A 23,731-nucleotide genomic window follows, 5' to 3' on the forward strand; every position below is an offset into this window, starting at 1 on the left:
GGAATTTCTATCTCTAAATATTAGCATAAATCACCTTTACCACCCTACCAAAACAAGCATAAGACACTAAATCAATCCTGCCAGCTTTTGCATTTGGTATGTCCACTGCTTTACATGTATTCATTTTGCATGTTCCCCTGCAGCTACTGAGCCAATCCTAGCTGAAGAGGTCATTCAACCAGAGCAGTCAGCCCCAGTTAAACAGGAACCTGGTAAGATGTCATCTTTGTTACATGTCTGATGTATTATTACTGTTTCATTCTTTCAGTTAGTTTTGGAGTGCAGACAAATTTTAAAACAATTTGGTGAATTTTGTTAAAAACTTAAAACCTTAGCGTAGGGGCAAGCAACGTTTGCTTCATAACTTTTATGACACACTCTTCAAGCACCCACAAAAAGACCATTATGTATAATTGTTTTGGAATTTGTCTGTAAACCAATGTCTTGCGTCTGTCCATCCTTTCTTTGATAGGTTGCATGCATAGGAAATACTCAGTGATATATTCGATACGTTATGACTAACTTTGTGCATGTAGAAAGAAACATCTAACATCTTATCATAGAAATTCTAAGTATTTTAGAAATGACTTGCAATTTTGTTCATAGTTGTCTTCAGGAACATCAGGGCAACTGATACAATCTATTACCTGTTGATTTTAATATGTGCTCTCCTAACTTTTGCATGTAGATTACTATTTAACATGTTTAAATATAATTTCTAAGATGTTAGTTTGAACCTTAATATTTTCTCACTTACATTGTTACATAAACATTAAGGGAAAGCCATTTCCTAAAAACCTATCAGAACGAAATCAAATCATTTTTTGTGGTCAGTGTACAGCTTTGACACAGTGAAGAAATAAGGGGAAAGCACAACAAACAAAATCTTCAGAAACTGCCAAAAAACATTGCTGATGCTTAATGCTTTCTGTAACAATGGTATTTTGTGTTGAAGTTCTGATCAGCTATCTAACTTATGTCTGCATGTTTGTTTGCACTAACATTCCAGAATTTGGTATTAAACTGAAGAAGTCTTCATCAAGCTCAAGTTCAAGCAGCTCAAGTAGTTCGAGTTCGAGTGATTCTGACAAAAGCAAGGGGTCAGACAAAAAACTGACTCTTGACTTTGACTTACCTAAACCTGACTTGAAATTTGGACTGCAAAGGGCAAAGGGTAAATCTAGTTCTTCTAGTTCATCCTCTGAAAGTGAGGATGGGGGAGGGTTTAAGGGTACTATTGATTTGATGCCTTGTACAACTGGGGCAACTTCGAGTAAGGATGAGGACGAGGCTCCTCCAGAGCCGAAGAAGGTCAAGAGGTTAAGGCGGAGGTCGAGTCGCTCCTCCAAGTCAAGTACATCAACCAGTTCTACCTCAAGTGATTCTGAAGATGGCGCACCAGGCCGGCGGTCACCTCCAAGACGGAAGAAGGGGAGTGACTCAGCGTCCAGCAGTTCCTCTAAGGGTTCTGATAAAGAGTTTGAAGTAATTGTCCCAGTGTACGAACCAAAGGTCAAATTTAGTAGGGATTTAGATGCCCCTGATTTTGAAGGAATGATCCATGAGCCTACAGTGGTCATCCCGACTGATGCCGATGACAAACCAAAGGATAAAAAGAAGAAAGGATTCAAAATGCCGTCCTTGAAATTCCCAAAACCCCACTGGAAGAAAAGTGGGAAGTACAATCTGCCCAGGGAAGAGCCTGAAAAGCCAGAGATCCAAGAAGAATTCAAACCAGAACTTATTCTACCTGATCCGGAGGTTGAAATAGTTGCATCTGTTGACGTTCCTGCTTTCTCTGCTTTGAAGATTGATGTTGATGATGAACCTCTGGCAGTGAAAACAGAGGTGGAAACACCTATGGGTGACGTACCTGTTGTCGAACTCAAGCTGCAGAAACCAGAACCAGACTTTGATGTTTCATTAAATATTGATCTCAAGAGGAAGAGTTCATCTTCCTCCTCCTCATCTTCATCATCTTCATCATCTTCATCATCGTCTTCATCATCGTCTGAAAGTGAGAAAGGTGCAGGTGTGGCTGTTGCTCCTCCTGGTCTGGATGTCGATGGCAAGGTGAGTCTGAAACCAGCAAAGGCCTACATTCCTGGTACTGACCTAGATTCTGCTTCATCCTCTGATGCTTCATTTGAAGGAGCAAAGACTGGAATGAATGTCAAACTAGCAGAGCCTGAAATCAACTTAGTGATTCAGAAGCCGGAAATGCCCAGCAGGTCGTCTTCTTCTTCCTCCTCAGAGTCTGAGATTGTGGCTGCTGTTGAGATTGAGGTCAAGGCTGCACCAAAGATTGACTCAGATGTGGATCCACTTGCGTTTGACCTTGAATTGGACAAACCGGATGTTGACAGAGATGTTGACCTGGATAAACCAAAAGGCAAAGGCCAGTTCCAACTGCCCTCTTTCTCTGTACCAAAACCACATTGGAAGAAGGGTGTAAAGCCAGATGATGGTGATGCTAGAAGTAAGTCATCCTCAACCTCATCATCGTCCAGCTCCACATCATCATCTTCCAGTGAGTCAGAGGATGACGATAACAAAATCATTGCCATTGAAGTACCAACAGTGGAAGCGCCAAAGGCAGATATTGATTTTAGACCAGAATCTCCAGAAGTTGGTGTTGACATTGACATCAATAGGCCAGATGTTGGAAAGACAAAGGGCAAAGGAAAATTCCAATTGCCTCAATTTTCAATGCCTAAGCCTCACTGGAAGAAGGGTGAGAAACCAGATGTGGATGTGGATGTTAAACCACCTGGATTTGAAGGTGAAATAGTCCTTGCTAGGCGACCAAGCAAATCATCATCATCTAGCTCATCATCATCTTCAAGTGAATCTGAGGATGAGGGAAAGAAGGTCATTGAATTGCCCTCAGTGGAGAAACCAAAGTTGGACATCGAACTCAAAACAGAGAAGCCTCCACCTATTGGGATGACCTTGGAAATCAAACGACCTGATCATGAATCCAGTGAGTCTTCAACAAGTGAAAGTGAAGATGATGAAAAGAAAAAGAAAGACAAGAAGGGATTCAAATTTCCAAAGTTTTCAATGCCAAAGCCTCACTTTAAAAAGAAAGGGCAATATGATATCAGTGATTTTGATGGTGAAGTAAAAGGAGACATTGATCTTCCATCCGATTCTGACAAGGAGCTGGAGATTATAGCAGCAGTTGAGGTTCCAACAGTTGAAGCTTCACCGAAGTTTGACATCGATGTGGAACCGGCAGGTGTTGACCCTGAATTTGACAAGCCGGAGACACCCGAGTTTGACATAGATGTTGACCTGGACAAACCCAAAGGCAAAGGCAAGTTCAAACTGCCCACTTTCTCTGTACCAAAACCACATTGGAAGAAAGGCGAGAAACCAGATGTTGATGCCAAAAGCACGTCATCATCATCATCATCATCATCATCCAGCTTTTCATCATCTTCCAGTGAGTCAGAGGATGATGATCGAAAAGTCATTGCCATTGAAATACCAACAGTGGAAGCGCCAAAGGCAGATATTGAATTTAGACCAGAATCCCCAGAAGTTGGTGTTGACATTGACCTCGATAGGCCAGATGTTGGAAAGCCAAAGGGCAAAGGAAAATTCAAATTGCCTCAATTTTCAATGCCTAAGCCTCACTGGAAGAAGGGTGAGAAACCAGATGTGGATGTGGATGTTAAACCATCTGGATTTGAAGGTGAAATAGTCCTTGCTAGGCGACCAAGCAAATCATCATCATCTAGCTCATCATCATCTTCAAGTGAATCTGAGGATGAGGGAAAGAAGGTCATTGAATTGCCCTCAGTGGAGAAACCAAAGTTGGACATCGAACTCAAAACAGAGAAGCCTCCACCTATTGGGATGACCTTGGAAATCAAACGACCCGATCATGAATCCAGTGAGTCTTCAACAAGTGAAAGTGAAGATGATGAAAAGAAGAAGAAAGACAAGAAGGGATTCAAATTTCCAAAGTTTTCAATGTCAAAGCCTCACTTTAAAAAGAAAGGGCAATATGATATCAATGATTTTGATGCTGAAGTAAAAGGAGACATTGATCTTCCATCCGATTCTGACAAGGAGCTGGAGATTATAGCAGCAGTTGAGGTTCCAACAGTTGAAGCTTCACCGAAGTTTGACATCGATGTGGAACCGGCAGGTGTTGACCTTGAATTTGACAAGCCGGAGACACCCGAGGTTGACATAGATGTTGACCTGGACAAACCCAAAGGCAAAGGCAAGTTCAAACTGCCCACTTTCTCTGTACCAAAACCACATTGGAAGAAAGGCGAGAAACCAGATGTTGATGCCAAAAGCACGTCATCATCATCATCATCATCATCATCCAGCTCTTCATCATCTTCCAGTGAGTCAGAGGATGATGATCAAAAAGTCATTGCCATTGAAATACCTACAGTGGAAGCGCCAAAGGCAGATATTGAATTTAGACCAGAATCCCCAGAAGTTGGTGTTGACATTGACCTCGATAGGCCAGATGTTGGAAAGCCAAAGGGCAAAGGAAAATTCAAATTGCCTCAATTTTCAATGCCTAAGCCTCACTGGAAGAAGGGTGAGAAACCAGATGTGGATGTGGATGTTAAACCACCTGGATTTGAAGGTGAAATAGTCCTTGCTAGGCGACCAAGCAAATCATCATCATCTAGCTCATCATCATCTTCAAGTGAATCTGAGGATGAGGGAAAGAAGGTCATTGAATTGCCCTCAGTGGAGAAACCAAAGTTGGACATCGAACTCAAAACAGAGAAGCCTCCACCTATTGGGATGACCTTGGAAATCAAACGACCAGATCATGAATCCAGTGAGTCTTCAACAAGTGAAAGTGAAGATGATGAAAAGAAGAAGAAAGACAAGAAGGGATTCAAATTTCCAAAGTTTTCAATGCCAAAGCCTCACTTTAAAAAGAAAGGGCAATATGATATCAATGATTTTGATGCTGAAGTAAAAGGAGACATTGATCTTCCATCCGATTCTGACAAGGAACTGGAGATTAAAGCAGCAGTTGAGGTTCCAACAGTTGAAGCTTCACCAAAGTTTGACATCGATGTGGAACCGGCAGGTGTTGACCTTGACTTTGACAAGCCGGAGACACCTGAGGTTAACATAGATGTTGACCTGGACAAACCCAAAGGCAAAGGCAAGTTCAAACTGCCCACTTTCTCTGTACCAAAACCACATTGGAAGAAAGGCGAGAAACCAGATGTTGATGCCAAAAGCACGTCATCATCATCATCATCATCATCCAGCTCTTCATCATCTTCCAGTGAGTCAGAGGATGATGATCAAAAAGTCATTGCCATTGAAATACCTACAGTGGAAGCGCCAAAGGCAGATATTGAATTTAGACCAGAATCCCCAGAAGTTGGTGTTGACATTGACCTCGATAGGCCAGATGTTGGAAAGCCAAAGGGCAAAGGAAAATTCAAATTGCCTCAATTTTCAATGCCTAAGCCTCACTGGAAGAAGGGTGAGAAACCAGATGTGGATGTGGATGTTAAACCACCTGGATTTGAAGGTGAAATAGTCCTTGCTAGGCGACCAAGCAAATCATCATCATCTAGCTCATCATCATCTTCAAGTGAATCTGAGGATGAGGGAAAGAAGGTCATTGAATTGCCCTCAGTGGAGAAACCAAAGTTGGACATCGAACTCAAAACAGAGAAGCCTCCACCTATTGGGATGACCTTGGAAATCAAACGACCCGATCATGAATCCAGTGAGTCTTCAACAAGTGAAAGTGAAGATGATGAAAAGAAGAAGAAAGACAAGAAGGGATTCAAATTTCCAAAGTTTTCAATGCCAAAGCCTCACTTTAAAAAGAAAGGGCAATATGATATCAATGATTTTGATGCTGAAGTAAAAGGAGACATTGATCTTCCATCTGATTCTGACAAGGAGCTGGAGATTATAGCAGCAGTTGAGGTTCCAACAGTTGAAGCTTCACCGAAGTTTGAAATCGATGTGGAACCGGCAGGTGTTGACCTTGTTTTTGACAAGCCGGAGACACCCGAGGTTGACATAGATGTTGACCTGGACAAACCCAAAGGCAAAGGCAAGTTCAAACTGCCCACTTTCTCTGTACCAAAACCACATTGGAAGAAAGGCGAGAAACCAGATGTTGATGCCAAAAGCACGTCATCATCATCATCATCCAGCTCTTCATCATCTTCCAGTGAGTCAGAGGATGATGATCAAAATGTCATTGCCATTGAAATACCTACAGTGGAAGCGCCAAAGGCAGATATTGAATTTAGACCAGAATCCCCAGAAGTTGGTGTTGACATTGACCTCGATAGGCCAGATGTTGGAAAGCCAAAGGGCAAAGGAAAATTCAAATTGCCTCAATTTTCAATGCCTAAGCCTCACTGGAAGAAGGGTGAGAAACCAGATGTGGATGTGGATGTTAAACCACCTGGATTTGAAGGTGAAATAGTCCTTGCTAGGCGACCAAGCAAATCATCATCATCTAGCTCATCATCATCTTCAAGTGAATCTGAGGATGAGGGAAAGAAGGTCATTGAATTGCCCTCAGTGGAGAAACCAAAGTTGGACATCGAACTCAAAACAGAGAAGCCTCCACCTATTGGGATGACCTTGGAAATCAAACGACCTGATCATGAATCCAGTGAGTCTTCAACAAGTGAAAGTGAAGATGATGAAAAGAAAAAGAAAGACAAGAAGGGATTCAAATTTCCAAAGTTTTCAATGCCAAAGCCTCACTTTAAAAAGAAAGGGCAATATGATATCAGTGATTTTGATGGTGAAGTAAAAGGAGACATTGATATTCCATCCGATTCTGACAAGGAGCTGGAGATTATAGCAGCAGTTGAGGTTCCAACAGTTGAAGCTTCACCGAAGTTTGACATCGATGTGGAACCGGCAGGTGTTGACCTTGACTTTGACAAGCCGGAGACACCCGAGGTTGACATAGATGTTGACCTGGACAAACCCAAAGGCAAAGGCAAGTTCAAACTGCCCACTTTCTCTGTACCAAAACCACATTGGAAGAAAGGCGAGAAACCAGATGTTGATGCCAAAAGCACGTCATCATCATCATCATCATCATCCAGCTCTTCATCATCTTCCAGTGAGTCAGAGGATGATGATCAAAAAGTCATTGCCATTGAAATACCTACAGTGGAAGCGCCAAAGGCAGATATTGAATTTAGACCAGAATCCCCAGAAGTTGGTGTTGACATTGACCTCGATAGGCCAGATGTTGGAAAGCCAAAGGGCAAAGGAAAATTCAAATTGCCTCAATTTTCAATGCCTAAGCCTCACTGGAAGAAGGGTGAGAAACCAGATGTGGATGTGGATGTTAAACCACCTGGATTTGAAGGTGAAATAGTCCTTGCTAGGCGACCAAGCAAATCATCATCATCTAGCTCATCATCATCTTCAAGTGAATCTGAGGATGAGGGAAAGAAGGTCATTGAATTGCCCTCAGTGGAGAAACCAAAGTTGGACATCGAACTCAAAACAGAGAAGCCTCCACCTATTGGGATGACCTTGGAAATCAAACGACCTGATCATGAATCCAGTGAGTCTTCAACAAGTGAAAGTGAAGATGATGAAAAGAAAAAAAAAGACAAGAAGGGATTCAAATTTCCAAAGTTTTCAATGCCAAAGCCTCACTTTAAAAAGAAAGGGCAATATGATATCAATGATTTTGATGCTGAAGTAAAAGGAGACATTGATCTTCCATCCGATTCTGACAAGGAGCTGGAGATTATAGCAGCAGTTGAGGTTCCAACAGTTGAAGCTTCACCGAAGTTTGACATCGATGTGGAACCAGCAGGTTTTGACCTTGACTTTGACAAGCCCGAGACACCTGAGGTTGACATAGATGTTGACCTGGACAAACCCAAAGGCAAAGGCAAGTTCAAACTGCCCACTTTCTCTGTACCAAAACCACATTGGAAGAAAGGCGAGAAACCAGATGTTGATGCCAAAAGCACGTCATCATCATCATCATCCAGCTCTTCATCATCTTCCAGTGAGTCAGAGGATGATGATCAAAAAGTCATTGCCATTGAAATACCAACAGTGGAAGCGCCAAAGGCAGATATTGAATTTAGACCAGAATCCCCAGAAGTTGGTGTTGACATTGACCTCGATAGGCCAGATGTTGGAAAGCCAAAGGGCAAAGGAAAATTCAAATTGCCTCAATTTTCAATGCCTAAGCCTCACTGGAAGAAGGGTGAGAAACCAGATGTGGATGTGGATGTTAAACCACCTCGATTTGAAGGTGAAATAGTCCTAGCTAGGCAACCAAGCAAATCATCATCCAGCTCATCATCATCTTCAAGTGAATCTGAGGATGAGGGAAAGAAGGTCATTGAATTGCCCTCAGTGGAGAAACCAAAGTTGGACATCGAACTCAAAACAGAGAAGCCTCCACCTATTGGGATGACCTTGGAAATCAAACGACCCGATCATGAATCCAGTGAGTCTTCAACAAGTGAAAGTGAAGATGATGAAAAGAAGAAGAAAGACAAGAAGGGATTCAAATTTCCAAAGTTTTCAATGCCAAAGCCTCACTTTAAAAAGAAAGGGCAATATGATATCAGTGATTTTGATGGTGAAGTAAAAGGAGACATTGATCTTCCATCCGATTCTGACAAGGAGCTGGAGATTATAGCAGCAGTTGAGGTTCCAACAGTTGAAGCTTCACCGAAGTTTGACATCGATGTGGAACCGGCAGGTGTTGACCTTGACTTTGACAAGCCGGAGACACCCGAGGTTGACATAGATGTTGACCTGGACAAACCCAAAGGCAAAGGCAAGTTCAAACTGCCCACTTTCTCTGTACCAAAACCACATTGGAAGAAAGGCGAGAAACCAGATGTTGATGCCAAAAGCACGTCATCATCATCATCATCATCATCATCATCCAGCTCTTCATCATCTTCCAGTGAGTCAGAGGATGATGATCAAAAAGTCATTGCCATTGAAATACCTACAGTGGAAGCGCCAAAGGCAGATATTGAATTTAGACCAGAATCCCCAGAAGTTGGTGTTGACATTAACCTCGATAGGCCAGATGTTGGAAAGCCAAAGGGCAAAGGAAAATTCAAATTGCCTCAATTTTCAATGCCTAAGCCTCACTGGAAGAAGGGTGAGAAACCAGATGTGGATGTGGATGTTAAACCACCTGGATTTGAAGGTGAAATAGTCCTTGCTAGGCGACCAAGCAAATCATCATCATCTAGCTCATCATCATCTTCAAGTGAATCTGAGGATGAGGGAAAGAAGGTCATTGAATTGCCCTCAGTGGAGAAACCAAAATTGGACATCGAACTCAAAACAGAGAAGCCTCCACCTATTGGGATGACCTTGGAAATCAAACGACCCGATCATGAATCCAGTGAGTCTTCAACAAGTGAAAGTGAAGATGATGAAAAGAAGAAAAAAGACAAGAAGGGATTCAAATTTCCAAAGTTTTCAATGCCAAAGCCTCACTTTAAAAAGAAAGGGCAATATGATATCAATGATTTTGATGCTGAAGTAAAAGGAGACATTGATCTTCCATCCGATTCTGACAAGGAGCTGGAGATTATAGCAGCAGTTGAGGTTCCAACAGTTGAAGCTTCACCGAAGTTTGACATTGATTCGGAACCAGCAGGTGTTGACCTTGACTTTGACAAGCCCGAGACACCTGTGGTTGACATAAATGTTGACCTGGACAAACCCAAAGGCAAAGGCAAGTTCAAACTGCCCGCTTTCTCCATTCCTAAACCGAAATGGAAAAAGGGTGAGAAACCTGAGGTTGACGGCGAAGTGAAGCCACCTGGGTTTGAAGGTGAATTCGTCCTTGAAAGGAGATCTAGCAAACCATCTTCATCTTCATCTTCTCCTTCTTCCTCATCTTCCTCTTCTAGTGAATCGGAGGAAGAACCAAAACAGATTGTAGCCATTGAAGTACCAGTGGTGGAGGCTCCTAAGGCAGGTTTCGAATTCGAACCTGAATCTCCTGAGATTGGGGTAGATATAGATTATGATAAGCCACATGTGGAGACACCAAAGGGCAGAGGCAAATTCAGAATGCCTGGATTTTCCATTCCGAAACTAAAATGGAAGAAGGGTGAGAAGCCTGAGGCTGATGGAGAAGTGAAGCCCCCTGGATTTGAAGGTGAATTCGTCCTTGAGAGGAGACCTAGCAAATCATCATCATCATCATCATCATCGTCATCTTCCTCTTCCTCCTCTTCTAGTGAATCGGAGGAAGAACCAGAAAAAATTGTAGCCATTGAAGTTCCAGTGGTGGAGGCTCCAAAAGTAGGTTTTGAATTTGAACCTGAATCCCCTGAGATTGGATTGAATATTGACGTAGATAAGCCGGATGTGGAGACGCCAAAGGGCAAAGGCAAATTCAAAATGCCTGGATTTTCCATTCCAAAACCAAAATGGAAAAAGGGTGAAAAACCAGAGGTTGATGGAGAAGTGCATCCCCCTGGGTTTGAGGGTGAATTCGTCCTTGAGAGGAGACCTAGCAAATCATCATCATCATCATCATCGTCATCTTCCTCTTCCTCCTCTTCTAGTGAATCGGAGGAAGAACCAGAAAAGATTGTAGCCATTGGAGTGCCAGTGGTGGAGGCCCCAAAAGCAGGTTTTGAGCTGAAGGCAGAGGTTGATGGTGAGGTCGATTTGGATAAGCCAAAAGGGGAAGGGTTGAAACTACCAACATTCTCCTTACCAAAGTGGGGGAAAGGTGAGAAACCAAATGTAGATGGAGAAATAAAGGCTCCAGGAGAAATAGTCTTAGGCAGGCAACCTAGCAAATCGTCATCATCATCCAGCTCATCATCGTCATCTTCAAGTGAATCTGAGGATGAAGAAAAAAAGGTTGTTGAAATACCCTCAGTGGAAAAACCAAAGTTGGACGTAGAAATCAAAACAGAGAAGCCCCAACCAAAAGGTGTGACCTTGGAGATCAAAAGGCCAGATCATGAATCCAGTGAGTCATCAAGTGAAAGCGAAGAGGAGAAGAAGAAGAAGAAACCAAAGAAAGGATTCAAGTTTCCCAAGTTTTCATTGCCGCATTTCAAAAAGAAAGGAAAATATGACCTTCCTAGTATTGATGCTGATGTTGACTTGAAAGCTGGCAAAGACATTAGCCCAAATTTGTCTGACCCAGAACTAGAGATAGTTGCAGCAGTTGAAGTACCAACATTTAAGGCAGCACCTATGCTGGACTTGGATCCAGAACCAGTTGGTCTTGAATGGGAACTTGAAAAACCAAAGATAAAGCCCCCTGAATTCGAGGGTGACCTGGTTATTGCTAAAGAACTAAGCAAGCCATCATCCACCTCATCATCATCATCATCTTCCAGTGAGTCTGAAGAAGAAACGGACAAAATGATAACCGACCTTGAGGCCCCTCGGATAGATATAGAGTTAAAACCTAAAGAAGTAGACGTTGGTATTGACGTTGATGCCGAAACACCTGATTTGTCAAAAGGAAAAGGAAAGTTTAAGATGCCTGGATTTAGCATTCCGAAACCTCACTGGAAGAAGGATATCGATGTAGATGCAGAGGTCAGGAAGTCTAGTTCATCATCATCATCATCATCATCAAGCGAGTCTGATGATGATTTGAAGGTAATCAAACCAGAAATGGACATCAGTTTGGAGTTTCAGAAACCATCCAGGAAATCTTCAAGTTCTTCATCTAGTTCTTCCTCAGATAGTGATTCTCGAAAGCCAAAGAAACAGTTGTTTGAAGTAACACCGGGAGCAGGGGTCGAGTTGCCATCACCAAATTCACAGCTGGAATTGGATATGCCTGGGGCGTATTTTGGTGTTGCACAGCCATCTGCCGGTATTGAGTTGAGTCCAAAGTTGAAAAAACCATCACAGAAGTCTTCAACTTCCTCATCAAGTTCCTCTGATACAGAATCTGGAAAGCCTCAGAAGCAATTGTTTGAAGTAACACCTGAGGCAGGGGCAGAGCTCCCATCACCAAAAACTGACTTGAAATTCGAAATGCCTGCTGGGAAAATTGATGTGGCAAAATCTCCACCCGGGATTGAACTGAGTCCTAAGAAGAAACCAAAAAGAAAGTCATTATCTTCATCTTCATCCTCTTCTAGCTCATCAGATAGTGAAGATGAGAAGGCCAAGAAAGAGCTATTAGCTGAAATAAACTCATCTAACATACCAGAAGTTGAATTCGAACTACCCATGGCCAATATAGTGCTGCCTAAGCCCACTCCTGGTGTTGAACTACATTTGAAAAAGCCTTCAAAATCTGATTCGTCATCTTCCTCAAGTTCCAGTTCATCATCCAGTTCCAGTTCAGATAGTGACGATGATAAGCCGAAGAAAGAATACTTTGCAACCGAGCCTAATGGGGGTGTTGATATCATGTCCCTTGAGATGCCGAGATACGAGGCCCCTGATATTTCGTTGAGTGCTAAAGCTCCGATTGAGGGGCAGCTGCATCGACGCTCAAGCACTAGCAGTGGTGCTAGCTCTCTTGGGTCACCCGATGGAGTTGTGGAAGGCAAGGAAGTGTACGCACCAGATGAGTTGGTGATCAAACCAGAAGCAGTCATTGACACTGAGGCTCCATTTAGTGTCAGCTTCGACTTGTCTGAGCCTAGCCTGCCCCTTAGTGGATATTTTTCAGCACCTGAATCATACTCTGTGAATGATATTTACGATGCTCTGGTGAGACAGAAAGGCTTCTTGGGAGGCCATGGAATGAAAGTTAACATAAAGAACAGCCCTACATTCTACTCGACTCCTGTCCTATCAAAGTTGTCTGAACGCAGAGGATCGACGTCATCAGTATCGTCAACATCATCGTCCTCGTCATCATCATCTTCATCTTCTTCTTCATCAAGTTCTTCTTCAAGCAGTCGTAAGAAGAAAAAAAAGAGGCCTTCAGTTCAGGCGTTTGAGAAGGTGGAGCTCCCAGGAGTTGGTGTAGATGGAGAGGTGCCCATCATTCAAGACTACAGAGATATGAAAGACAAGGGTGACTATGATGTCAACTTGGATTTTCCTGCCAACGATGTTGACAAAGAATTAGCATTACCAGTTGAAATAAGTCCTGAGGTTCCCCAGTTAAAGGAAGATGTCAATGCCAACATTGACACCCCGGAAAAAAAGAAACCGAAGCAGGGCTTCTTTTCCAAGTTGAAGTTGGGTTTCAAGAACTTAGGCAAGTCTGACAAGGAAAAAGATAAAGCGGACACAAAGTCGCCAGCTCTGAAGCCTAAAATCAAGAAACCTGGGTCCAACAGCTCTGATAGTGATAGTGATGGTGAAGCAAGAGTAAAAGCATCATTGCCTAAAGTTCAAGGCAGTGGAGATGTAGGTGTAGAAGAGGAGATAATAGCCCCGAGTGCCACCATGGAAGTTCATGCTTCAGCCCCCGGGTTGGTTACCAGTGGAAAGTGGGAAGCTAAGGACCACGAAGTTTCAGCATCACCTGGGGTGATGGGCAAGATGAAGTCTGGTTTGAAGAAGTTAGGGCGGCCACATAGTGGTTCCTTTGATGTTCCGCATGCTCATTTAAGTGCGGAGGTTAATGTAGACTTGAAGGGTTCAGACTCGAGCAGTGACTCTGATGAGGAGGGCCGTAAGAAGGGCAAGGAAACATGCAAACCATACAAGGAAGAAGGCCACTCAGATTCCAGTGACTCTGATGATGACAAAGTGCAGTTAAGGAAAACCTTGCATGCTTCAAACCAACCGAGATCTGTATCGATGTCTCCTGCTGCTACTCTTGATAGAGACAAGTCCAAGGATAAACGCAGCTCCAAGCCTCAGGGGCGTGAAAGAGCTGCAACCCTTCCTACGAACATACTCTATGGCGCTAAGACAAAGCTTGGGAAAGCAAAATCATTGGATACAGTCGACCACAAAAATCCTAAAGCAATGAGTTCTAAGTTTAAGTCTCCATTCAAGAAGATTGGAAAAAGATTGAGCGCATCTTACGATCTTCAGCACAGCTTTGATTCAGATGAGCCTGTGACGTTGCTTAGTTCTATACCTTTGCCATCAGGTTCGATAAAGTACGATGCACCTCCAACGCCTGGTCGACTGTCATCTTGGGAACCTGGTGAAACAGGCAAATTTGACAGGGAATACCCCTACTCGGATGAAGAGCAACCACCTCCTCGTGTCAATCGGAGAAATTTTAACCAGAATGCATCTCTCTCTGATAGTGAAGAATACTATATACCACAGAGGAGACCGTCTAATCTTGTCAGTTATGGGGATGAAGATACTGTGTCCATATCAGCGACGACCGGGCATTTTTTATCGTTTAGATCTCTAGGAAGTCTTCTGCAGGGTGTTGGTTCATTCCATCCTGCAGCAGACTATCTAGAGAGGAGTCACAATACAACGAAGAATACAGGCGACAGACCAAGGAAGAAGAGATTAAAAAAGCGGGCACGGAAATCAAGGAAGCGTGAGAAGCCCACAGAGGGATCCATCCAATGCCAAACACAGGATTTTCTACTGAGAGAGAATCCTGCAATGGCTGTGGATTCCCCAGTGGAGTTCTCAGAAGGTTCAGTACAGAAACAGCCACTCTCTCCAACCAGCATCAGGGGCAAACTGCATACCGGAGCAATTGTTTTACCCCCAGGAAAACTAGCTCATTATGAGAGTGGCTCTGATTCAGGATCCTTTGTGGATTCACCTGGTCAGTATGATGGTTCTGTTGATGGCTTCCCGAATCCCACAAATGGAAGTGATACGGACACTCTTACCGACATGCGTTCAATCTCGTCAGCATTTTCGTACGATGATTTCCTCTCTGTCAATCCCTGGGAAGACACACAGCGGTCACGCCTTCGTGTTAATCCTGGAGGCAATGTCACTTACTGCTTTCGATCAGATGCATCAGACTCGGGGCTCACAGGAGATGATGATGAAGACACCATTGTCCCTGATGTCACAGACGGCATGGAGAGTGATGAGGCTATCATCTTCTTTGATGAAGACACCGAATCCGTCCAAGGTTTGGACGAGCTTTCATTCATTGAGAAACACTGCAGGGAAGCAGATGAAATCTCCCTGACAAACTCGATTGATGATAACTTCTTTATGCACCAATACGGCTACAAACCGAAGGTCGGAGCGCCAAAGAGTATACAATCGCCTTATAAAGTTGTTTTCCCTGTCAAACACGAGGGAGATACTTTACTTTTCAAGTCAGGGCGGTTGTCATTTTTAACCGGTGATCGAGGGGAGTTGGGTTTCCATCCTATGAACCAACCACACACCTCTAAAGCGCCAGCTCTAGAGACTATTGAGGAAGCAAAGGAGAAGCCTCACAAGAGGAGGGGGATCAAGTTGGGGAAGCTGAAATTGAAAAAGAAAGATGCGAAGCCAAAGAAGAAGAAGGATGCTGCTGAGGAAACTCACGATACGTCATCACAGATTGTGCCGTATGACCCTGACCACGAGGTGGAGCCACTCGCTATATATCCTGAACACCCCATGCCGCTGCAGTATCCTGTCTTTGGAGTTCAGACAATTTATACGCCATATATGCTTGATGTGCGACATTTAGAGTCTGAGGGGAGATGCAGCATAACTGTCAGCTCAATCCCAGACTCGCATATCTCTTCAGACGATTCTCCTCTACCATCACCCCTGACCTCCATTGCACCATATTCTCACCCCTACTCAGGTTCCCCCGCTCCAATAGCCCTCCATACGAGGACTTGCGACACATTCTTAAACCCTTCAACCCTCGCCGACAACACAAGTGCTGAGGAAATGTGCTTTGTCGGGCCGAATGATACTGGCTTTGACGATAGCGCAAGTTCGCAGTCAGAACCCAATGTCCTTGGTAGAGACTTTGCCCTTTGCAGTCAATTAGACACTGACAATGACACTGACAGCTCAGATGAGTTCAAAATAGAGACTTGTACCGACCCCGACACTGGTTGTCAGACTGAAGCATCTGATAGTAGTATTCTAGAAGAGTGCCTGAACACGATGCAGAAATTCAAAAGAAAGGATTCAATGAAAAGGAATAGAAGAGTCATCCCTAAATTGAAGAAAAGTGAACCCGGACAGGAACTTCTCAATTATGTGGACTTTCCTGAATATGACGTTTTCAGTCTGATCGGTTCGCCGGTGTGTTTTCTGTGTACGCTAACCAATACAACGGTGCCAGAGCTGTGTAACGTGGCGTTCAGCATATCCATACCGCAGTCTCGTCCCGGGGCGTGTGTTCAGTGGCTGTTCGATGACAAAGTGCTCACAGAGGATGCTAAACACAAAATGTGCATGCATGATAATCGTCACGTTTTGATTGTGCGAAAAGTGACCCACCTGGATGACGGGCAGTACAAGTGCACCTGTGGTGACTGGGAAAAGTCGGCATATCTTCATGTTGTACGTATGACTAATCGAAACAGTTTCACCCTAAATAGAACTGAAGCTGTGGTACATCATCTGTAGGTGATGTATCACGGCCTTGGTTCATTTTAGGATGAATGATTCTGTAAACCTTTGGATGACAGCTGCCGTGGTCACTACATAATAAGGAACATAATAGTCGAACTTCTTTTTCAATTTAATTTTTTTAAAGTTTTCTATTTATTTATTTAATGCATGGAGCACTAATTTGCTCGAATGTCTTTTCTGCATGAACGTTGTCAAGTGTTATGTAGTGACCAACCTGTTCTGTTTAAGTTTAGTTATAGCTTCTTTGATTTGTTTGTGTGCCTTATAACAAAGATAGAGCTTTGCCAATGTTTGAAGTAATGCTTTGTTTTGAGATTAACCTTAGCATATATCCTGCTACCGTAATTAGTTTGCGATGATAAGCTTTTTAATTTTCATATTTTATGTTCTAGTTATGTTCTGACATATAATTTTACCAAAATAATTCATTAACATTATGATTAGAGCAATAACCTTATTTGCATGATAAAGGTTCACTCAGTTTGACAGACAAAAGGCCACATTATTCATTTCATGAAATTTCCCAACTTTAAGTTTCTCGCCTTCTCACCAGACTCTTCCATCGCTCTCATTACAGTTGCCGACTTCCTCTCACCCCTGAAAGACCAGCGGTGCATGGAGGGAGAAACTGCCACATTCAGGTGCGAGACTACCCACGCGGGTAAGAAGGTCACATGGCTCAAAGACGGCATTGAGATTAAACCCGACGAGCGCTTTGTCATCAAGGACACGGGCACTGAACACACACTGACGGTCAAGGACACTGTCTTGTACGACGACGCCACCTATACAGCGGTTCTGGGATCAAAACAAACTTCTGCAAAATTAGTTGTAGAAGGTAAGTGGAGTTGTTTCATTTCAAGTCAAGCTTGCCTGAAAAGCCTGTAAATACATGTACATTGTTTTGTGTATAATGTACCGTTTTTTGGGCAAGCCTGGGTTGAATCACTCTTAAAATACTGCGACCTGTTCTGGCAAAACCAGTTTCATCCCAGATGTAGCTACTTCATTTAATAATGGACATTTTCTGCTTTTAGAGGGTGGAAACATACATTTTGTCTTTCACCAGTTAACTGTAACAATATTTTAGACCCCAATTTTGTGTTTGGATAAATTAACTGGTTTTGCAGAGTGCGGATCACAGTCTCAGAATTCTTGAACAAAGTTCTTTCGTTAAGATTTTAAGTTACTGTTAATTATCCCTTCTTCAGTCGATTGGAGTTTTAATAAGCTTTACGGTATTGAAAGAGATAGGCCTAGGCAGACTGTAGGCATGGTAAACAATTTGCTGATCAAGGCTTATGTTGAAATTTTCGTTCAGCATCCCTGCTCTCATCTTTCGGAAGGAGGGCCACATTCTAAGGGGATGATTTGAAAAATTACAGGATCTGTAGTTAGCTCACCTCTTAGCAGAGGTGAGCTTATCCCATACCGTGGCGTCCGTCGTCCGTCGTCGTCGTCGTCGTCGTCGTCGTCGTCGTCGTCGTCGTCGTCCGTCGTCCGTTAGCAGGGCACGTTTCGTAACTGTTAGAGCTATTGAGTTGAAACTTGGTACACATGTACCCTTATGTAATGACACCTGGGAGACCAAGTTTCGGTCCGATTCGTTTCATGGTTTGGCCACCAGGGGGGCAAACGTTAAAAGTGAAAATATGCAATATCTCCCTTAATAGTAGTCGGGAAATTTTGAAAAAAATATGGTAGGTACTTCTAGCAAAGGTGCATCATATATCCTCCGGGTTTTTGATTTGACCTCCTTTTCAAGGTCACAGAGGTCAAATGGTGTAAATTAGCCGTTAGGATGTAACGATGGCACGTTTCTAAACTGCAATGACTATTGATACCAAATTTGGTACACATTTACCCCTTAGTCAGGTGATCTCAGGGACCAAAGTTTGGTCCAATATGATTCACCACTTGACCACCAGGGGGCAAAATCCAAAAACCTTAAAAATGTGATTATTCCTTAACTTCTTGCCCGATTGCCACCAATTTGATATCATGGGTACATCTAATTCTAACAACCATTCAATGTGTCACCCGGGTCTTCTTTGATTTGACCTACTTTTCAAGGTCACAGAGGTCGAATGTACTGTAAATTGGCCATTTTGGGGAAATTGTAATTGCTTGGACCTACATCAAACCTAACACTACATGACACAAGACCATGCTCTTTATCCATCTTTCCTCCACATGAGGTGAGCACAATGGCCCTGGCCATTACATTTTAACTTACCCCAGATGTTGACCCTCCTTCTACTTCAATACATTGGTTGTGTATTTTAAGGGGTAAGATTTCAGTCAATGATGCTCAATGATGAATTTATTTTCTTCAAATTCATAAAATGTTATCATGAGCAAGGCCTGGGTGTGAGCTAGCTTTGTTAAAAGCCAATACAGTAGGCCATGTATTGGGCTAGGCCTGAAATCTTTAACTGCATGGCAAGGGGCCAAACGACATAATAATGTTGGGGTGACAATTTTTTTTAGTTTTTGAGAGCAGGGTGCAATTTGATTGCTTGAGATTGAGTCAGCCGAATGTAATTGACTAGGTTTCAGGTTTGAAACACTTCTCATTGTGTGTTTGACGAATAGATTCAAATAATTCGGGTAATTAATAATCATAAGAGTGATTCTATTAATTAGGTCTACAAAACAGTATTTTCACTCCAAAGTAATTAGAATCAAAAATTTAAATTCTAATATTTCAATCTCCATGTTTTTGTTTAAAAAGGTGTTACAGGTACGACAGGAATAATAAGATTTTAGCAGTAGATTTTTATTACCCAGCAGTTTTATGTATTTTCTTTAAAATACCTAGCAAATTATACTTAAGTATTAACATTTCTACCATAGAATATACTTATAATACAATATATACAATTTATCATATCAGTATTTCAAGCATATAAGAACTCCTGTTGTGCAAACAGTTCAGATTTTATATATTCTTGCAATCATTTTATACTCAAATTGTTTACTGCAAAAATGAACTGAATATCAGTTCAAGCAATACTTGTAGATAAAAACATTCATTGCAGAAATTTATAAATTTTGATGCACAAGGACAGCTTAATCATGTTAATAGTAAAGAAGGCAATAAATAGCTGAATGTAGATGTTGTTTTGTATATATTTGGTGGAAGGGAACAAAATGCAATGTGAATTTATAACTTGTACATACCGGAGCATTTACATATATCAAATACTATAGTAGCATTATGTTTACATGAAGAAATGCAATAGTATTGAAGTATTATACATTGTATGAAACAATGCAAATTGTATGAAGATACACTGTTAATTGTATGAAAGCAATACAAATTGTATGAAAGAAATACAAATTGTATGAAACATACAAATTGTTTGAAATCAATCTACTCAAAATTATCAAAATATTATAAATCATTGGTACATTTGATAGTCCTAGATAGAATTTATTTAATGAATATGTATATATTTGGCAAAATGTTTTTTATCAAATATTCTGACTTGCAAGAAGGAATATAATAGTTGCTAAGACAATCGTGGAGATTTTTATGAGTTTGTTAGATATTATGATAAACAATGCAATTACTCATAGGATGTGGTATTGTACATTATGAATAGGAGAACCAGGTTGGTCCATATATTTAGGCCTTATTTAGTGTATACAGTCATTAAGAATGTTTACTTCTATATCAAAAAACATATCTACTTTGTCTTTGGTCTTGTGCTTTCATCACCGGAATTTGAAATAACAGAATAACTCAACATAAATCAAATAAATGTAGGCCCTTGATTCATTTGAAACCAAGGTGTTCAGAGAGATTTAAACAACATTCCACAGTTTTTAGTTGTGTACATATCAAATTGACGATATGCCATGATCTTTTATCTGTGCATATACATGTACATTGGTATATTTTTCGTATATTTTATATCAATGTCTATTCTGGTACTATATTTCACCTTGATTGAATCAAAAGACGAATAGAATCTATTTGGATAGTACTGTACTGCTCTTTCGACTGTATCATGGTGAAATGTATTAATCAGTTTTTTATCCGTCTTATTATTTGTTATTCTAACTGTGTACATTCCATGCATCTTGGCAATAATTATTAACACTCATTATCATATCATTGTTGTCTTCTTTACCAAGTAATCTATTTTACTTAATGATTATTTTGTGTGGTGTATTAACAGTCTGGCTCAATCTAAACGAACACAAATAAGCATGATGAGTACAAATTGAAAATGTTTCCCCATGTTAAATCAACTGGAACTTACCATTCACCATGGTAATATCAACTGAAATTTACCATTAGGCATGGTAACATCAACTTCAATTTACCATTCACCATGGTGAAATCAAATGGAATTTACCATTCAGCATGGTAATATCAAGTGGAATTTACCATTCACCATGGAAAATCAACTGGAATTTACCATTAGGCATGGTAACATCAACTTCAAGTTACCATTTACCATGGTAAAATCAAATGGAATTTACCATTTAGCATGGTAAAATCGAATGGAATTTACCATTCAGCAGGTTAAAATCAATTTAAATTAACCATTCACCGTGGTAAAATCAATTGGAGTTATATGGTGAATCATTTGGGCCAGCTGGGCCCTGTTTTTCAAAACAAATTTTGTCACTAACGTTGATGTTGACTTCTCCTATAGTTAAGCCCTCAGACTTGACAACAACATGAAACAAGTTAAGTAAGTTAATGCCAGTGTTAATAGTGACAAAACTTGTTTGAACAACCGGGCCAAGGATGGTTAAATCATTGAGGCATACTGTTCATCTAAACCTTCGCACACTAGTACTGTATACCAGTAATCGATGTTGTTGATTTCAGATCTAAGTAATCCACACATTAACTGCATGCAAGGTGTTCATTTCAATTTCTCACATTAGAATGACCTTTAACCCATGTGCATGATATCAGAATGGTTTGGCATGACATCTATCATGTCTATTTTCCTCTTGTGTAACATCCAAGTTTAACTTGAAACAAAAATTAAATTTTCAATCGAAATAAGGTAAAACAAAAAAACACACCCTTTTATCTGATTTTAATGTTCTTTTATCCGAAAACCTCACTTTTGAGTTTCTTCAATTAAATTTTTCAAATCATCTGTCCACGATTAAAGAAAGACATTTGAGCAACAACTATGCATGCAGTTGATTTGCCATTATTCCCACTCTTATTTGTAGCCAATCAAAAAGAGGAACACATCAATGTGGTTTTACGCGAGGTTCGCAACCCTCGACGCCATATCCTCGAATGTCAAGTTCTGATACCTGGTTGCGAGGTTACATGGTTCAGAGACGGAGATGAAATGGAGCCTGGGGACAAATATGAATACTGTCTGGTTGGCTTGAATCATCAGATGGTGATTCAGGAACCGCTGTCCGACGAACCGTTGCACGATTATACGTGTATAGTCACGACACCTGATGAAGAACGATTGAGTTACAGGTTCCAGTATCAGTTGAAACTGCGTGAGTTCAGCTGATAATGGATGCGACAACACAGATGCACAAGGACTGGCTGGTAGTCAGTGTAAATCTCAGCCTACATGAATAGAAAATACTCGAAGGATATCATTTGCATAGTGACAAGCCACAGTGGGAGAGAGACTAAAAGCTGTTTAGGAATCAAGAATAGAATGCCCTACCCATAGACTGATGATAAAGTAAATTCACAGTAGTCCAGTTTAAACCTTGTAATGTACACTTATATCAGGTTACAGACAAAAGTAAAAAGCTTTTGCACATTATCCAATATGCTTTGTCAGTCTTGCGCATGTGAATAATGCATGCACGATTTTATGACGTTGTCTGATATTAGAGACGCAATCGCAGTAAACACCGTAGACCAGTCAATATATCATAGGGAATCGCTTCAACATATCATTTTACAATAATGTAGGTGACGTGTAGTTGATTTTAGGAAAAATTAGTTCTTGCGCGCTAAAATTTAGCCACGTAAAAAGTTGGAGATTATAGTTTGAACTATGTTTGCAGCATGTCTAAAGTCATAGCATGTACCATGCAGTGATGGTGTGTGGTAGATTACTTCTGACAAGCACTGTTTTAGGCACCCCTAATACATAACCTAGTTTCACCGATTTAAGTCTGGTCGATTAATTATCACAAAACAGACACCAAGGCCAAGCTGAAACATGATGTTGGACAACTCGGCATGGACATTGTCTATCTAAACATTTTGAATGACATTGAACAACCATTTGAGTTTTTCGACTATTCAAAAATGGTCTTAGATTGGAGAAACTAGAGAATCTTCATATACCTCTCACTGGATCCACTTGGCAATAACGTCTTCTTTTCCCAGTTCTTGGGTTCGAGACTTTGCACTTCATAAGCTGCTAGTTGTTGATGAGTGGATCCAAAATATCATTGTAAACATTCCTTCTGTAAATAATCCTCCTAATTATCTCACCATAATTTTAAAAAGCAACATCTCCTGTTGAACACAATACAGTATTCTTGAAAATCATCATAGACATGACAGAAAGTGTTGTGAGTTGCAGGCAATGTTACTTTTGACATGAGCTGTATTCTGATGATACTAACCACATCCTCCTCATTCTCTGTTACATGTATTTCCTTGCATACCCCACCCTCACAAACTCATACCTTCAATTTTGTTGGTTCACCCTTACAGAGGAGCCAGTAGTTATCACCGTCCCGCTTACCGACCAACACTGCATAGAAAAAGACAATGTCACTTTCGAGTTCGAAGTTTCAAAACCCAATGTTCCCGTCACTTGGTACAAGGATGGTAAAGAGATAGTACCAGATGCACGCCACCAGGTGGTAGTGGATGGGAAGGTACATCGCTTGGTGCTGCGCGGTGCGGAGATTGACGATGAAGGGGATTATACTGCAAAGGTCAAGGATGTCGAGACGAGTGCCAAGTTATTTGTGGATGGTGAGTTCTGGGAGGAATCACCGATATGAATCTGAATCTGTTGAACATATTTGGATGGTTTTCCATCTCTTGGGATGGTTTTCCATCCCAATTTATGGTTTTCCATATGTTGAAATAGATTAGGGACATGGACTCTGTTGTCCTCTATGCAAAATCCTTAACAGTTAGATGTTGGAGCTAAAAAAGTGAAAGCAATGCATGTTGTTCCTATTGTCACTTATCACGTTGTTACCCTGACCAACCTCAGGCACAATTAAGTTTGATACATGTACATATTGTTCTTATATCTATGTTATTGCACGAACCAAAATCCATAGTTTT

General features: G+C 41.4%; 1 protein-coding gene across 1 annotated transcript in view; it reads left to right on the forward strand.

The window, feature by feature from the left end:
- Positions 1–23,444, forward strand: part of LOC135499475 (titin-like) — a 176,300-nt gene extending 152,856 nt beyond the window's left edge. The window contains exons 117-119 of the mRNA XM_064790235.1: positions 144–212; positions 17,039–17,299; positions 23,144–23,444. Coding sequence (XP_064646305.1) covers positions 144–212; positions 17,039–17,299; positions 23,144–23,439 — 626 coding nt within the window. The 3' untranslated portion in view covers positions 23,440–23,444. The remainder of the gene's footprint in view (positions 1–143; positions 213–17,038; positions 17,300–23,143) is intronic.
- Positions 23,445–23,731: the final 287 nt, after the last annotated feature.

This window comes from Lineus longissimus, chromosome 15 (assembly GCF_910592395.1).
Source record: "Lineus longissimus chromosome 15, tnLinLong1.2, whole genome shotgun sequence".
In the NCBI taxonomy this organism is placed as follows: domain Eukaryota; kingdom Metazoa; phylum Nemertea; class Pilidiophora; order Heteronemertea; family Lineidae; genus Lineus; species Lineus longissimus.